Raw genomic sequence first — 18,916 nt, 5'->3', positions numbered from 1 at the left:
AGCTTTTACAGTGCCTCTTTCTTGCACCAACCCCTTATCCCTTCACTCCCTTGTTTTCTAGAAATCATTCAATCTGTGTTGATGGAGAGTTCCTCATTTCATATATGTAGCATTAACGTGTATTTTCATCTTGTCAGTAAAATGTGGTAGTTGGGGGACAGAACAGCCTTACCTCGGGAAAGAGAGAGTGGCTGGTAGCTGGGGAGTCTGGGGAGGCCTGTATTTATGTGTCAGGGTTGGGGCAGAACAGTGGAGAAGGAGTAGAAGGGGGAAGGAGCTAAGAGGAGGGAACTGAGTGAAAGGAAGGGAACCAAGAGAAGGGTGAGTAGAGGGGAGGGAGTTAAGGGTGGGCTGAGCAGAGAATGCAAGGGGAGGGAAGGCAGAAAGAGGAAGGGGATTGGGGGGAGGAGGGGATGCAAGAGTGGGTGTCAAGAAGTATGTGTGAATGAGGACGTTTGTGCATGTGCTTGTGAGGATGTTATGTCTGTGCAGTAGAGCTTGGTCATCAATTATTATGGACCAAGACTTAATGTAAATTGGTAAAGACTGATGATGGGGAGGAGGCAATAGAATTTCAATTAATTTGATCTTGGGATGGGTACAAAGGACTTACAAGGAGTGCACTGGGAGAAGTTTCATCTGATGATCAGGTAAATGATAGGCAGTGATGGAAATGGGTTACCATAGTTACAGACAAGACATGGGTTTGAAGCTTAGCTTGTTGAAACAGGCCAATCAAGATGTTTGTTTCAACCTGAGCAAATGGACAAACAAAAACATTAATCCAGAGAGTGTAGAGTTGTTCAGAGAAGCATGTATGGGAGCTAGCTATGTCAGAGCAGTGGAAATGCCCCACTTGTTTGCTGAGCTATTTACCTCCATCGTGGGTTGGAGCCTGCTCCAGAATCTTGATTGCTAAACCTTTGATAGCACCTTTGTGCAGTACACAGAGTGTTATACTATTGGAAAGGCCACTGTTTCAGAATAAGCATTAAAACTGATGCTTTGTTTGCCCTCAACAGTGCCATGGCACTGTTTGACAAAATACATTGCATTGTTCTAGTATCCCAGTTAGCATTTATTGCTCAACTAATATCAGTAAAATAGATTATTAGGTGATTTTACCATTGCTGTTTGTGGGAGTTTACAGATTGATTGTTACATTTTCCTAAGTTTCAGCAATATTTGCATTTCAAAATTGTCCAATGCCAATGAAGTCCTTTGGGACCGCAAGGTTATGTAAGAGGTACTTTATAATCCAGGTTCTTTCTTCAATGTCAGGTGATATTTGTGGAGTCCACAGGGTAATTCTGGAGATTCTGATACCTGTTGGAATACAGGTCCTTCCCAGGTTACAACATGGTTCCATTCCTGTGAACTGTTCATAACTTGAGCGGTTCACAAGTTGGAAATGCGGCCGTGAACCGAGTTTCCACCCGGCAGAAGTTGCCTGCAGCCCCTCAGGCGTTCACAAGCTGGGAGGATGTGTACACAGCAAATTTAGACAAGCTGTCACAATGGAGCATTCCATGTCTCAGGAGTATTACAATGTGAAATTTTTTTGGAAAACTCTTTGGCACAGACTACTTGGATTAAGTGGCCCATTTCTCTGCTGTATATTGTGCTCTTCTTTGTTCAGATATCTCACCATTTTCAGTACTGCATTTCATTTTTTCAAATATCAACATATGGTCTTCAGCACCAATGAGGACTTTTTTTTTCAAAAGCTAAATAACAACAGATGCCAGAACTCTGAAATAAAATAGAAAGTGCTGGGGATACGAACCAGGGCAGTTAGCATTTGTGGAGATAGAAACAGTGTTAATGTTTCTGGTGAATACCTTTTTATATCAGACCTGAAACCTGTATGCTCCAAATTTGAGGCCCATGACCTTCCCAATCCTTGTTACATTGGTCTAATTTAGTTTTTGATATTAGACATTTATTTGGTACTATCTTAATGGTTATGTAATAAAAATATATATATTTCAGTGTTGTAAAATTGCTTAGAATTTGGTTTATTTGCCTTTGTAGTTGTCTATAACAAATATTAAGCAGCAGTCTGAAGTGAGGAATATACAGACCCTGCCTCAAGTGTAGGAGGCAGATTTGAAGGGAGCTGACAGGGTTCTATTTATACAGATTGCTAACTGGAAGCCTCTTGCCAGAACAAAGATTAGATTGCTTCTTCAAATGGTACTGATAAGTTTAACTACTGCGAAAAATATTAGATGTTATCTAAGTTGTCTGCATTCTTAACTCTTGTTTGTAGAGAGAGATTTGTTTTGATCTGGAAGTGCGGGAGTATCAATGAGTTTGGTTGGTTTGCTTGTCCATTCTGTCTCCAGGGACAGCACAGGCTGGGAAAGGAATGACAGTTGTTTAACATTACTTTGGTTCACTTAATTCATCTCGTTGGCCTATGCCTTTGTGATGTAATTCACCTCTACGGTGCTTACAGTTCATGTGCAATAACCTCAATTGAATAATTGCAATTAACATGACTTTGGGAATCTCAAAACAATTTTTTCTATTTGGTTCAGAGAGCTGGCTAATGTACCAAGGATAATGTCTGTGCTGTAATCTCATTGCTAATTTCCTTTGTAATTATCCTGTTAAATAATGAATTAGTGGAATGTGCTGCTCTATATGGTTGATCACTGTAGTGCTTCTGCTACATCTAGCACATTCCCTAAGAATATAAGGAGTAAATTTTCATCATGCAATCTGCTATTCCAGATAACTAGTGCAGAATGCCAGAGTCGTCATCGTTGTTGTTCTTAGCTGGTCCCTTAGAAATGAAAATGACTTGTTTTCGCCGGTTTTGTGAGTTCTGAGTGACTTATGAGTCTGGGAACTGCAGACTGTTTCACAGAGAGGCAGGTGGTGGCTGACAGGGAAGGCCTGTTGGTAGTTTGTGAGGTGGTGTGCTCTTTCTGCTGCTTACTTAGGGTTTCTATGTATTCCTGATGCATGACCTCAAAGCTCTCAACCTCATTCGGTGTGCTGCTTCTCCACTGGAGGGAAATGGGCCAAATGCAGGCAAATGGGACGAGTTCAGGAAGGCACCTTGGCTGGCATGACAAGCAGGGCTGAAGAGCCTGTTTACGTGTTGTATAACTCTATAACTTTGTGACTCTATGACACTGAGCAGTCATGGGCCTGATGTTCCTAGGAGTCCATGAAAACGTTGCACTTCTTCAAGGAAGATTTGAGCACTTCCCAGCATATAGACCTTAGGAAATATAAAGCTGAGCTTTAATCCATCTTGGTAAGAAGATCAAATTGCAGTATGGCTATTTAACCTCCACTGTGGGATTTAAAACAAAAATTAAATGCATTTTTTAATCACTAATCAATGAGTCTTTTCGAGAAATGTTGACGTATTTTCACAACAGTGCAAGAAACTGCTGTCAGGTCACCAACAGTTTACATGACAAATTTATGGTCTTTGTTTTGATTGGTCTTGCAGCAAGAAGGGTCTCTCTGTGCTCAACATTGCCTCAACAATTTGCTTCAGGGTGAGTACTTCAGCCCCATAGACCTGTCTACAATTGCACAGCAATTGGATGAAGAGGAACGAGCAAGAATGGCAGAGGGAGGAACTACCACAGAAGAATACAAAATATTTTTACAGGTAAAAACTGCAGCTTGTATCAAATTGTACTTACTTCTATTGCTCCTTTTAGGCTTTTGCAATAACTCAGTAGTGGCAACTCACCTCCAAGTCAAACAGTTGTGGATTTGAGTCTTGGTCCATGAACTGAAGCAAGCAACATTAGTTCTTACTGAAATGCTGTATGAGAGTGGCACTCTTGGAGGTGCTGCCTCAGATGGATGTAGCAGATTCCAGAACACTACTAAAAGAGCTGGTGAGGTCTTCTGGTGTCCTGGACAATGTTTTATCAGTCTGCTAGCACTCCTGAAAGATGATTTGGTTTTGGTACTTTGCTGCAGGTTATGAGGTACTGAGTTTGTGAATGACACCATAAAATTGCAGGTTCTTTCTGTGTACTACCTGGAGGAGTTCAAACGCAGGGGCCCTATTTTAGCCAATGTCAATGTAGTTCAAAAGACCCATCTCACCAGTTAACTTTAGTTTGAGAACAGGGAAGAAAACAATAGTATTTTCCAAAATGTATCCACAATAGTATTTTCAGATGTATCGGTATTAGAGTTGAGGGGCATGAGAGAGGAACCGTAGCAGGGATGATGGTAGAGCAGCAAAGGCAGGAGTTTCTGGGAGTAATTCAGAAGATGCAGGATCAGTTCATCCCAAAGAAGAAGGAGCATTCTAAAGGGAGGATGAGGCAACTGTGGCTGACAAGGGAAATCAAAGCCAGCAGAAAAGCAAAGGAGAGGGCAGACAAATTGCAAAAATTAGTGGGAAAGTAGAGGATTGGGAAGCTTATAAAAACCAACAGAAGGCAACTAAAAAAGCAATAAGGGGAGAAAAAATGAAATATGAAGGTGAGCTAGCTGATAATCTGAAAGAGGATACCAAACGTTTTTTCAGGTATTTAAAGAGTAAAAGAGAGGCAAGAGTGGATATCGGACTGCTGGAAAATGATGTGGAGAGGTAGTAATGGGGAACAAAGAAATGGTGGGCAAACTGAATAAGTACTTTGCATCAGTCTTCACTGTGGAAGACACCAGCAACATGCCAGAAATTCGAGAGAGTCAGGAGGCAGAATTGAGTGTAGTTGCTATTAATAAGGAGAAGGTGCTTGGGAAGCTGCAAGGTCTGAAGGTGGATAAGTCACTTGGACCGGATGGACTACACCCCAGAGTTCTGAAAAAGGTAGCTGAAGGGAGTGTGGAGGCATTAGCAGTGATCTTTCAAGAATCACACAGGGGCCCAGTTGGGAGTCTGTGGGAAGTGGACCACACTGTGTGGGACGGGGTGGGGGGGGTCACGGGGTCTGCAGAAGCTGAGGACACAGGCCAGTAGCTCAGAACCAGGGGAGGCGAAGGTGGACACCCTGCAGAGTTTGTGTCGATCGAGGGATGAACTGAGCTCTGAACTTCACACGGACGGAGCCCCCGCGCTCCGAGAAGGCTGTGCTCGTGCTGGGGGAGGGGGCAGGTGGGGATTCACTGGAACGTTGTCTGGGATGGAGTGTTTCAGCCGTGAGGAGGGACCGGAGAGGCCGGATCCGTTCTCCCTGGAGTGGGAGGGAGGTTATGAGGGAACATTTGGAAGGACAAACTCCAAGGCAGAGTACAAGGTTAATGGCAGGATTCTGGGCAGTGTGGAGGAGCAGAGGGATCTGGGGGTCCAGATCCACAGATCCCTGAAAGTTGCCTCACAGGTGGATCAGGTAGTTAAGAAAGCTTATGAGATGTTAGCTTTCATAAGTTGAGGGATCGAGCTTAAGAGCCGCGAGGTAATGATGCAGCTTTACAAAACTCTGGTTAGGCCACACTTAGAGTACTGTGTCCAGTTTTGGTTGCCTCATTATAGGAAGGATCTGGAAGCATTGGAAAGGGTGCAGAGGAGATTCCCCAGAGGGCAGAGCCTCAGAATAGAAGGATGTCCCTTTAGAACAGAACTGAGGAGGGATTTCTTTAGCCAGAGGGTGGTGAATTTGTGGAATTCATTGCCACAGATGGCTGTGGAGGTCAAATCATTGGGCATATTTAAAACAGTGGTTGCTATGTTCTTGATTAGTAAGGGTGTGAAAGGTTATGGGGAGAAGGCAGGAGAATGGGGTTGAGGGGGAAAAATAAATCAGCCATGACGAATGGTGGAGCAGACTCGATGGACTGAATGGCCTAATTTTGCTCCCATGTCTTATGGTCTTAAAACGTTTGGTTGATTAATTAAAATTTTCTCTTTGGCTGTAGGGAAGCCAATTCAAAGCAGTAAAAAATGAAATATAGTTTCAAAAATCCCTATGATTTTCATAAAAGGGGAAGGTCACTTTTTTCAGTTCCGTATAATTGCCCAATGCATTCAGAATCTTTTGGGATTCATCCAAATAGGGCAAAATAAGCTGCAGTTTTGTGGAATTTTCTGAATTATAGCAGTTATGAAGCCATAGTAGCCAATGCCTCCAGCTACCATCCTGTTTCTAAGGCTTTTCCAGCAATATCCTCATAGCTGTCTGTGATAAGTACTGGTGAGTGCATCAAGTGGCTTTCAATCCCCTGCTTCCCTGATTTCTTCTCTGCAAAGTGGCTGAGACCAGGAATACATTACTGAGGGATTGTAGATAGAGAAAATGTCCTCACCACCTTACAGTTTAGAGTATTATAGTTTCCATTTACCATTCTAGCAAATGATTGCGATTTCCAAATAATTTGATTTGAAATTCTTGCTTATCTAAATCATCATGTGACACTAAACACGCACTTAAAATAAACAAATAATTTTGTGATCTTGCATTATTCTGTCAACTGAGGGCAGCAGTCTAAAAATGTCTTACTTCAAAAAGAATGCTTCTACTTGCTGCCAGGTACTTGAGAACATTTTCTGAATAGAGAGTTGGATTCTTCCAAGTAATTTGTGTTTTTAAAATGGAATTTTAACTTGTGCAGTCTGGTGCTGAACCATATTCTAAATTTGCAATAATAATCTCTTTCAGGCGTAAAGAGCAGGTTTATAATCACAGTGTTATTCTGGTACATTTTTCCAACCTTGATGCTTTTAGCTCTACTTGATAAAATAAATCAGATATTCTCTGTTTGGCATTTAGCACTGGGCATTTTGGGCCTTTTAGTCAACGTACTATGAATGCTTGTATTATCCCATCTTTACAAACTTCCTTTCATTTTAAAGCAACCATCAGGGAATATGGATGATAGTGGATTCTTTTCAATTCAAGTAAGTATATGATTTTAAGCTTGTAAACTGTTACTTTTGGATATAAATTTAACTTTCTGTTAACATCCTGACCCCTGACTCCCCATTTTCTGCATGCTACTTAAAAGTGATGAGAAAGGATTATTATCATTCTTATATTTTACTTTTATAATTGCTAAATTTGTTAAATACGGTTATCACAGAATGAATAAACTAGCAAGTTGAAGTTAGTTGTATGCTTTAATTTGCCCCTTTTCATTGCTTGTTTGCATAGTTCTTTATTTTTCTCATTTTAACTTCTGATCTGTTTTCCACATCATTTTCTTCTTGCATTATGGTTAGCACTGTTTTTACGTCAATTCTTTGCTAAGAGTTTCAACCTAAAACTTGCAGTGAGTACCACCTCACTATATTATTGGATTTTGCAGAATATGAATTTCTATCTTTTGTTATAAGTTTCAACCTGCAAATGATCTTTAGCCACATACAATGTTAAAAGTAATTTGCAGCCAAAATAACCCAAAGGAACTGAAAGTGTGGTTGGGTGGGGTTAGCAGTTTTGATAATTCCTGTTGCAGTTGTTAATGTTGTGTCAATAGTAATTCATCAGTGTTCTCAAATATACTTTAATGCACATAAGTAAAGGACACAATTGAATTAATCAAATTTAGTACATCAAAAATGGAATGACTTGTGGCCAATATTTATTTCCTTATCCATTATGTTAACACTTTGCAATTAACAATAGAGAAAAATAATGTTTTTTAGTGGAAAGGCAATGAGGCAGCTTAATAACTGCATTAGTTCATTTCAGAGTCAAAACAGCACAGTAACAGGGCCTTCAACCAACTGTATCCATGCTATCGAGTACCCAGCTTTCTAAAGCTCGTAACTTTCTTTGCTTCGGTAGTACACACAGGCAGACCACACAGCTCCTGAAGGGCCTTCCCCTTTTTCACTTCTTTATACCTAACATATGCTCAGTTGTTTTTCTTTATCTAACCCTTGACACCCAGTATTCATTGGACTTGCTGTCCTTACCTTTCACCCTTTTGGGAATATGTTGGCCTTGAACTCTCACTATTTCATTTTTGAATGCCTCCCACTGATCGCTCACCTGTTAATAGTTGCCCCCAGTCTACTTTTGCAAAGTCCTGTATCATCATCTTGAAATCAGCCTTTTGCCAGTTCAGGACCCTAATTTCTGATCTGTTCTTGTCCCTTTCCATAACTGCCTTGAAATTAACAGAATTATCAGTCTTCACAATGCTTTCTCACTGATGCTTTATTACTTGCCTGGCTACATTCCTTAAGATTAGGTCTAGCACTGAGACATCTCCAGTAAGATTATCTAATTGCTGGCATAAGATGCTCTCCTGGTTGTACTTTAAAAATTCCATCCCCATCTAATCCATTCATATTTCAGCGATCCTACTTAGTATTGGGGAAGTTGAAAATCCCTATTACTCTTGCACTTCTGTTTGCATTTTTGCTCCTTGCTCTCCCGCTGACTGTTAAGGAGCCTGTAGAATAGCCCAAACAAGGTGATTGCCACCATTTTGTACTTAAGCTCCACCCATGTGGCCTAATCTGAAGACCCTTCCAGGAAATCATTCCTCATTACTCCTTAATCAATATTGCACTGCCACCTCTTATCCCTGCCCCAACCCCAGCCTACCCTTACTTAAACTATGTCTCTGTGATGGCAACAATATCATATTCCCATGTACTAATCAATGCTCGCAGTTCATCTGCCTTACTTGTCACATTTCTTGCATTAAAGTAAATGCAGTTTTGTCTTCCATTCCTCCCATATGCCTTATTAAATCCATATCTGTTCTGCCTACTAGACTGACTTAATTTTCCTTCTATATTTGACTGTATTTGTTGCCCAGTTGTACATATATTCTGTGTCCTATTCCCCTGCTAAATTAGTCTAACCTCCACCTGCCGCGCCCCCCCCCCCCCATAGAGGATAAGCAAACCTCGTCACAAGGATGTTGAACTGTTCCAGTTAAGATGCAACTCGTCCATCTCATGTATGTCCTACGTTCTTCCGAAACGGTCCCGATGACCCAAAACACTCTGTCTTCCCTCCTACACCATTCCTTTAGCCACACATTTATCAACCTATTCTGCTATTCATATACTCATTAGCACGTGGCACCAGTAATAGTCCAGTGATTATAGTCTTGGAGATCCTGTTCTTTAATCTACTTACTAATTCCCTAAACCCATGATGAGGAACCTCATCCATCTTCTCACCTATGCTGTTAATACTGATGTGAACCATTAGTTCTTGCTATTTACTCTTCTCCTTCGGAATGCCCTGCATCTATTCTGTGACCCTGGCACCAGGGAGGCCACACACCATCCTGGATTTACATTTACAACCACTGAAATGCCTGTCTATTCCCCTCAGCTGTGTAGCTGAGCCACCTACGGTGCTGTGATCTTGGGTCAGGCTGGACTTGTCAGAAAACATTTATCCCCACCATTTTCTATCACAGAAACAGTTTGGGAGGGAGGTGCACTCTGAGGTTTCCCTGCCTTCCTCTGCCTACCTGCCTATCTCCCTTCTTCTGCCTGGTGGTCACCACGTCCTTCTCTGAATATCTCTCCTAAAGCTGCAGGGTGACCACCTCCGAAAACATGCTCTCCACATAACTATCACCGTTGCTTGTCCAGCCAGCACTCCAACTCTGAAACCCAGCACTCAAGCGGCCAAACAAAAAGCATTTCCCGCAGATGTGGTCACCCAGACCACAGAAAGTGTTCCCAAACTCCACATGCTGCAGGCTGTACAATGCATGGGGATGGGCTCTTCTGCAATACTTAGAAAATTTAGAAAAGTCCTGTTAGAATGTAATCCAATCTCTGCTACTATACTGTATTTGAAAGTGAAAGTACTAACGACCTACCTAACTGATACCCATGTCACACTGTCTAACTGAAGACCAATGTCCTATTTATGATCTAATCTGTACTTCACTTGAAAAAGACAAAGGTTTTCTCCTTGCCCCTTTTCCCTTGTTTCTCTCCCCCCCACCCCACTTCCTCAATTCTCTTAAACCTTTCCTTCCTCTAATTCCCCTCTCCCTCAGTCTCCTTCCTCCCGCCAAGCTACACACTCATCCCATTTCACATACCCTGCCCCTACATCCATCTTTTCAGCTGACCTTGCACTCTTCTTCCCATCAGAATCAGGTTTATCATTGCTGACATATGACATGAAATTAGTTGTTTTGCAGCAGCAGTACAGTGCAATGACATAAAAATCTATAAATTACAAAAATAAGTAGTGCAAAAAAGGAATAATGAGATATTGTTCATGGATCGTTCAGACGTCTGATGGCAGAGGGGAAGAAGCTGTTCCTAAATCATTGAGTGTGGGTCTTCAGGCTCCTGTATCTCCTCCCTGATGGTAGTAACGAGAAGAGGGCATGTCCCGGATGGTGAGGCTCCTTAATGATAGATGCAGCCTCCTTGAGGTGCCGCCTCTTGAAGATGTCCTTGATGGTGGGGAGGGTTGTGTCCATGATGGTGCCAGCTGAGTCTATCACCCTCTGTGGCCACCTTGTTCCCCCCCCCCCCCCCCCCACCCAATCTCCAGTTGCCATAGAGTAAATAGAGTAAATTTATTCACTCTGTCCAAGGCAAGCTGCATCTACAGAAACAATTAACATTTCAGGGCCAAAACCCTTCTTCAGAACTGGGAAAGATGGAAAGTAAGTTGATTTCAGTAGCAGAGGAGTTGGGGAGGGATAGGGGTAAGAGTGGAAAGAAGGGAGTATCTCTCGTGGAATGAGACTCGATGATCTAATGTTGCAGTTAAGAGGCATTAAGTGAATCTTAGTCTGTGTAATGTGCTGCTGATGAATCGTAGAATCACACAGCATGGAAACAGGCCCATTGGCTCACCGGGTCCACACCAACTATCAACCATCAACCACCCAACTCTACATCAATAGCATTTTTATTTGCCTCTCATTCTCATCAACTCCCAGGTTCTACCACTCACCTACGCGTTAGACAATTGGACTACACAATACATTACACAGTTTACAGTGTCCAACTAACTTACCAACCTACACATCTTTAGGGTGTGGGAGGAAACCCATGCACAGGGAGAATGCAAACTCCACACAGACAGCACCTGAGGTCAGGATTGAACCTGGGTCTCTGGTGCTGTGAAGCAGTGGCTCGACTCGCTGCACAGCAATGCTGCCCACAGTGGCGCAGTGCCTCCTCTACAATAGAGAAACCAAATACAGAGTGGGTAATCATTTTCTGGAGTAGCTCCTCTCAGTCCTTGGCCTTCCGGTTGCCTGCCAATCTAATTTACCATCTCACTCCAACTCTTGCCTTTCTATTTGTGGCCTCTTACACTGTTACAGTGAAGCCCAACACAAACTTGTGGAACAACACCTCACTTTCTGTCTGGGCAAGTTGCAGCCTGCAGATCTCAATATCGAATTCTGCAACCTTACATAACTCACTCTTTCTACTTGTCTCAGAATTGGACATTTCTGTCTGTCTCAGCATTTTGGGTGGCAGTTTTCCTTTTTTCTTTTTGTATAGTCTGGTCTGCTGAGCATGTCCCACAGTCTTATTATTAGCAACACATTACACAAACAAATAAGCTTAATGTGATTTTAACTGCCTCATAAAGTCATCCAGTCTCACCCTGTCAGAAATATTCTCTTCGTTCCGCCCACGTTTTGTCCTGCTCCACCCTCTCACTACCTAAACTAACTTGTTTTCTCCCTTTCCCTGTTCTGATGAAAGGTCCCAGCCCTGAAACATTAATCCTCTTTCTCTTTCCACAGAAAGTACCTGATATGCTGAGCGTCTCCAGCATTTTCTATTTTTATATATTATTTTATCGTTAACTTGGCAGGAACCTGTTTTGATCCTTAAGTTTTTTGCTTAAACATAATAAAGTAAAAAAGGCACTGTTTATTTGGCAATAAACATTTTTGCACTGAAGGCTATTTAACAGTTGGCTTGATCTGTTGAATGCTTTGAGAATGAGGGTAGTTAGATGGCACATGTAGGAAATCACCTCCATATTGAATAATGATAAACAATTAGAAAATTCCATAAGCCAGTTGCATAAAAATTTTAAGCTACTAGTTTCATTTGCTACTTTGACATTTCAGTTATTCCCAAAGTATGTTGAATTTATGTTAGGAAAGCAATATTTTTAATCCAAGTTTATTTTGATAAAAATTTACAGGGGCTATATTAGAACTGGATGGAAAGTTAAAATGCCATGATGGCTCTGACAGGGTAGTGTGCCTATGGAACAAAACAAACTGAACTGTAACATCACATATTGCTTTCTTCTGTAGATTGACATAAAAATCTGAATAATCCAGCTCAGAGCAATAGAAAATTTTAAAATGCATTCTTGATAATAACCATAATAGTGCAGAATTTGACTGTTTCTTTAGAATTAAAACAGAGGAGTTATAAAAAATGCTTTTTATTTTCCTTTTTAAAACTTGTATACCCACCATCTACAGTATGTATATTTTTTCCAGTTACATCACTTTCCTATTAATAGCTGATTATTTCACACTGAGCACAGCACTGCATGATCAGTCTTGTGACTCCTCCATGGCCATCACATCTCTGTGATTCAACCAGTCATTTGTGTGTTGTACTTTGGGTATCTCATTGAGTTCTTCTGAAATAGGTCCTCTCAATAGGTACCAACATTTTATATGAATTCTTCTCCCTATAAACTACCACAATTGTCCTCTGACTGCTCCTGCTTTCTGTTGCTGATTTCAGGGAAGATTTCAAAATAAATTTTCATTCAACTGTTTGAAAGCCTCAAATATTATAAATTGGACAGTAAAAGACCATTAGGTTCATTAAGTCTTGCTCTTCCCTCCCCCATCTGGTGAAAGAGTCAAATGCGGGCAAAGGGGATTACCACAGATAGACATCACAATTTGCATGGATAAGGAGGGTGGAAAGGACCCGTTTCCAAGTTATGTGATTCTGTGAAATTTTCATGTTATTGCTCCACCCTTCAATCATGCTACCTCTATTGAGTCATTGAAAGAAAAATTCCAGGGAATTCTTCCAATTTCCCGGGCAATCAAGCAAATCCCTGCAAGACCATGATTTGTCGTGGTCTACTGTAGACACAATGAGTAATAATCTAATTACCACAATTACAAATGAACTCTTGCTTCTAAATAATTGCACCTTGAAAAATACCAATCCAGTAAATGTTGCACCTTGATTTTATAGGTGTGATCTTTGACTTGCCTTCATTATCCAATTCACTCAACCAAGTAGATAAGCTTTCGCCTCTTTAAATAAAATGTAACAAAGAGACATAAGATTGATATCCTCCTGTTTTCCTCTCTTGCAATGTCTCTAAATCCTCTTGATTGGAGTCAGAGGATCAAGCTGTGTCAGTAAGCCTTATTTAAAGGTCTTAAAATATTTGATGATCAAATGGATGGTGACTTGATGTTGCATTGATTTGATGTTCACCCTAAAATGGAATTAATAAGGTAGATGCACCACCTCCTTCAAGTTCCACGCTGAGTTGCATGCCATTCTAACCTGGAAATATTTTGCAGTCCCTCATTGTTGCTAGGCCTAAATTCTGGAACTCCCTACCCAATAGCTTTGTGGGAGTACTTTCACTGAAAGGATGCAATAGTTCAAGAAAGTGGCTGACCTACTTCTCAAGGGCAGTTAAGAATGGGCAATAAATGCTGGCTTTACCAGTGATGCCCACATTCCAAAAAATGTATAAATAATTAAAAATAAGTGAAACTTTGTCCTGGTAAAGGTACATGGTCTGGACAAGTAGTTCACTTCCGGACTAGCAGCCAGAGTCCAGGATGATTGATCCAGAGATGAGTTTGAACCCCATCCAGAGCAGCTGGGGAATTTAAATTCAACTAATTAAGCAAAATCTTCAATTTAATAAAAAAAATTTGTAGTTTTATGGTAATGACAATCACAAAAGACCTGGATTGTTTTAAAAGTCCATCTGATTCAGTAATGTTGTTTGGGGAAGAAACTCTGCCATTCTTGTCTGCTTTGGTCAATGTGTGATTCCAGTCCCATTAATGTGGTTGACACTCGACTGTCTGCTTAAATCAGGGTAGTTAAGGATGGACAGCATATGCTAGCACTTCCAGTGCCATCCATGTCCTGCGAGGGAATATATAAAAAAAAGGAGGACAGAATTTGAAATGCAGAAATACACCATTGGGGAGTGAAAACTAGGGGAACCTTTGTATACACAGTCTGACAGAAACTTAGATATATAAGATCATGAGGGGTATAGACAGGGTGGAAGTGCATGTTCTTTTTCTCAGGGATGGGTTGCTAAAAGCAAGAGGGCATAGGTTTAAGATCAGAGGTGAGAGATTTAAAAGGGTCATCAGGGGCAGCTTCTTCGCACAAAGCGTGGTGCGCATTTGGAATGAACTGCCAGAAATAGTGGTTGAGGCAGGCACATTAGCAACATTTAAAAGCCATCTAGATAAGTACATGGATAGGAGAGGTTTAGAGGGCGATGGGCCAAGCGCGGGCAGATGGAACCAACTCACTGGGCAACATAGTCAGCATGGATGAGTTGGGCTGAAGGGCCTGTTTCCATGCTGTATGACTCCGTGACTCTGGATCTTTTTTTTTTAACCACTCTCTCCCCTTCCTTCTCTCCAACAAGTCCTGCAGCAAAATTGTGTCAATTGAAGATTAGGGTTTAGGATATCAAAGAGATTACAACAGACTCAAGAAACTATTCTTGTGTACTCTTGCAAATATGCAAAGGGGTGCTGAAGGGGTACTGGGAAATGAATTGAAAATTGCATTTGGGAAACTTATACTTGCATTGTTCATACATTTGCAAAAAATTTCTCTGTTGGCCAGACCATTTACAACATGTTTACAGAATGGTCATCCTAGACAATGAAGTCAATTCCACAGGGAAAATGACTACAAATACTGCACAAGTTGCAGTCCTAATTGTTATATGGTAGGGAGAGAAGGGGCTGATGCATTAAGCTGCAGAAATATGAAACCAATAGAAGTTTGTTGATAAATATCTTTTAATTACTGCATAGATATGTGCATGTGTTAAAAGCAGGTGTTGCTTGTAGAATTATGTATTTTAAATGGGCTCCGTTGTATTTCTGTAAAATCCAAAGAGCTTTCAAAGAAATTTTATTTCTGCAGGTGATTAGTAGTGCCTTGAGAGTCTGGGGTTTAGAGATTACCCTCTTCAACAGCCCAGAATATCAGCGATTAAGGATTGATCCAGTGTAAGACGCATTATATATACGTACATATAAATAGTGTGTTTTCATTATTTTTAGATTTAAATTATAATTACTGTTTATGTGGATCTTAATTTTCAGATTTTTCAAATTATACTCTTAAAACAGTCACAAATAAACAATAACTATTTTGTTTGGAATTAGGCATTTTGAAAAATTAAATTGATTCTTTCAACAAATTCCTTGTGAAACAGTTTAAGGTCTATCCACATGTTTGTTGTCTCCACAGAATTGAAAGGGCATTTATATGCAACTACAAAGAACATTGGTTTACAGTACGAAAATTAGGAAAGCAGGTAGTTTACTCTTTAACATTAAAGAATTGGTATGGAATTTTGAATCTCACCTCCACGGTAGGAGAAAAATTAAAGCACTCCCTTTTTTAAAAAAAATATTTCCAGTATTTCTCATGCTTGTTTCATCTCTATTTGAGTACAAAAAAAAACTTCAAAAAGAAATACACTCTGCAGTATTCCACTAATGCAGTTTGTTAGATATACTGTACAGTGCCATAGTTGCAGTTACTTCTATCTCAAGAATCCTCAATTAACAAAACAGGCTGGAGCAAAAAAAAGTTCCTTTGTGAAGATAAAGGATTTTAAAATATTGCTACAGAATTGCAGTATAGGTTCAGTAGGTTATGTCTTTTCCTGACTGAGCCAGGTTGCTCACTGCCCACACATCAATATGGCCACTAACCAAACTGACATGTTTGTTATCTCTGCAGCCTTTGACGTAGTCAGCCACAGAAGTTCAGCACTTCCTTGAGGTCCACACTATACAGCTCCTCCCCAGGTTACGTCAAGGTTCCGTTCCTGTAAACTGTTCGTGAGTCGGAAATGTAGCTACGAACTGAATATCCATGCAGCTCCACAGTACCCATCAAATCCATTCCACTGGTCTCCCACTCGATCGTATGTACAGGCTGTACATAAGTCGGGTGTTCGTAACCTGGGGAGGACCTGTAGCCAAATAGATGTGAAAGGAACGAAGCAGTAGTATCCCCAGCAATTCTCTTCCATCTTTTTCCCTGCCTTTACTGCATTAATTCTGAATTTCAACCCCCTTCCCCCACCACCCCAGACTACCTATCTCTTCTTCACCAACGCACTGTTGCTTGGTGACTTCATCTGCTCATACTGGATAAGTCTGCTAGCGCTAACAGTACCAGATGTAGCAATGTACTGCCTACCCCAGCCCCTCCATAGCCGGAGTACGGTAAGACTTCTTGTCAGACATCTAATGAGCTGCAGTTTTCTGAGAGGATCAAAGCCATTTGTTTTGGTCTGCATCACAAGTTCTGTGCCCTTGCCAATAATTCTATCTCCCTCCCAGGCTACTGCTTCAGATTGGACCAGACTAGTGAATTTGACAGCTAAACTGGATTGTGAGCTGAATCTCTGCTACCCCTTGTCATCATCAGCACAGACCACTTGTCACCAGCCTTGTGTCAGACTATCAGCTACTGAAACCCTCACCCTTATACCTGGCACCTCCTACCTTGATAATTCCAGCATTGTTTTTGCTAACTGAATCCTGCACCTTTCATCAACTTGATCTGCAAAACCTGAAGACTTATCAGATTTTAAACTTGCTCGTATGTCTGACCACCACACGCACCATCAGTTTCCCATTGCCTCAGGGATGAACTTCTCATCCAGTTGTTTAAGCCCTTTCCTGATCATTCCATCCAACATCTTTAACTATCATCAGCCATACATTATCTGCTTTCCACACTTTTATTGTTTATCCATTGGCAGTTCGGTCTGCATTTACCCAGGTCGTTCGGCCTAGGTTTTTGCCTTGGTTCCCCGGTCTGATATTGCTTATCTAAATTTGTCCACTTCACTCTCTTTGTTTTAAAGCACTTCTTAAAATGTGCATCGTTGACTTCCATTGCCTCAATATTTAATTACATCTCTGTGAACCAGCATAGAATGTCTTTCTGTATTTAAGAACACTCTATAAATATATGTTACTAAATGCAAGAAAGCCAAGCTTTATATAATGACTCTAATTTTAGATGTTTGCAGTGTTGAATTTGTAATCTGTTTTAATAAGTTGGATAAAATCAAATTTCCTGCTCCCCCAACTGGCAGATTTTCTGCATGGTGAAACATTCGATCTTTCACTCTCAGTCTCCAGCTGCTGTGTTGGCTTTGACGGTTGTGACAGTACTTTGTTTCCCCCATTGTTGGAGGGTTTGGAAGTCAGCGGGGGAAATTTTGCAGTCAGCAGCAAGCCTCATTGACCTCAAAACAAAGTGTGTACTTGTGCAATTTTCTTTCCTCCATCCAACCACTCTTTTACCCCCCCCCCCCCCCCCCCCACCTCTCCCAACCTTGCAGGCATAAGCTGATCTGGTCCCCAGTAGTGTGATACCACATGTCGATAAGCCCCTCTGCCATGTAATGTCATCACGTGGTGGTGTTTGGAGGTGACAGAACCAAAAGAACCACTGACAGCTGGCTAAACTACCCTGATTTGGCCAAAACTGCCAAACTTATTAAAATAATTCAAGATAACTCAGAAATATTCAAAAACTATTAAAACAGTTTTTTAAAAAAACAAAAAATTAACACCTCCTTAAAAAGATTCAAGCAATTAAGTCTAAATTAACAAAAATGTTATAGTACCTTGCAGACAGAGTTTACCACCAGATGGCGCACTTTATGTATTTTCTGGTAGAGATATAAACCAGTAAGGAATAATTTACACAGACTTTAAAATAAGTTAATATGAAGATTATACTTCTTTCCAATAAATATATCATAGATGTTAAGAATAACTGATGCTTTCTTTTCTGGCCAGTGGTTTAACCTGAATTCTTTATTGACGGGTCCAGAGTTGATCTCCGACACTTACCTCGCCTTATTCCTGGCTCAGTTACAGCAAGAAGGTATCCCTTATTCAATATTCCTGCAAGTTGTTTTATTACTAATATGTATAAAGCAAATAGCACTTTAACCTTTGATGCAAGGGGCTTGGAATATGAAATTAAGGAGGTCTTGCTGCAGTTGTGGGTTTTGTTAATACCACGCATGGAGTACTGTAGGCAGTTTAAGTCTTCTAACTTGAGGAAGGATATTCATGCCTTCTGAGTTGGTGCAGAATAGATAGGCCAGATTGATTCCTGGATGAGAAAATTACCTATAAAGGAACTGTAGTTTTGGTCTATACACTATAGAATTTAGAAGAATGAGATGTAATCTCTGTGAAACAAGATTCTTAGAGGGATTGACATAATAGATGTTGAGAAGCTTTCTGAAAAATCTAGAAATAGGGAGTTTATTCTCAGAATAAGCAGTTGGGTGCTTAAGGCATTCCAGCCAAGGGTGAGAGATTTCTTTCCTCCAAGGTCTTTAAATCTTTGGAATTCCCTATCCTAGAGGGCTGTGGATGCTCTATGGGTGAGTGCATTCAAGCTGAGATCAATAGATTATTAAACACAAAGGAAATTAAAGGACATGAGGATCACTGGGAAAGTGTGACTTGAAAAAAAGCTTATAGTTGCTGTACGTGTTCTTTTAAGATCATTATATTACTGAACAGCAGACCAAGCCCTAGTGACCTAATGGGCTATTTCTACTCATAGGTTTAATTTTTTTCATTCATTCAATTGCCATGGACTTTGCAGGCTGGGTCAGCATTTGATTGCCCATCTGTAATTGCCCTTCAAGGAAGTGATGGTGAGCTGCTGCAGTCCTTGAGGTATGGTATATCCACAATGCTGTTAGGAGAATTCCAGGATTTTGACCCAGTAACAGTGAAAGAATGGTGATATATTTCCAAG

General features: G+C 40.8%; 1 protein-coding gene across 3 annotated transcripts in view; it reads left to right on the top strand.

The window, feature by feature from the left end:
* atxn3 (ataxin 3) overlaps nucleotides 1-18,916 on the top strand; it is a 48,176-nt gene that overhangs the window by 5,812 nt on the left and 23,448 nt on the right. The window contains exons 2-6 of one of the 3 annotated variants that reach the window (XM_052013201.1): nucleotides 3,473-3,637; nucleotides 6,782-6,826; nucleotides 15,023-15,108; nucleotides 15,353-15,419; nucleotides 17,935-18,022. In XM_052013201.1, the coding sequence (XP_051869161.1) occupies nucleotides 3,473-3,637; nucleotides 6,782-6,826; nucleotides 15,023-15,108; nucleotides 15,353-15,419; nucleotides 17,935-18,022 (451 nt within the window). The remainder of the gene's footprint in view (nucleotides 1-3,472; nucleotides 3,638-6,781; nucleotides 6,827-15,022; nucleotides 15,109-15,352; nucleotides 15,420-17,934; nucleotides 18,023-18,916) is intronic. The other 2 variants (XM_052013217.1, XM_052013209.1) reach the window with 2 other exon arrangements.

This window comes from Pristis pectinata, chromosome 1 (genome assembly GCF_009764475.1).
Source record: "Pristis pectinata isolate sPriPec2 chromosome 1, sPriPec2.1.pri, whole genome shotgun sequence".
Classification (NCBI taxonomy): domain Eukaryota; kingdom Metazoa; phylum Chordata; class Chondrichthyes; order Rhinopristiformes; family Pristidae; genus Pristis; species Pristis pectinata.
Note: the sequence above shows the minus strand (reverse complement) of the source record. Positions and strands in the feature narration are given on the sequence as shown.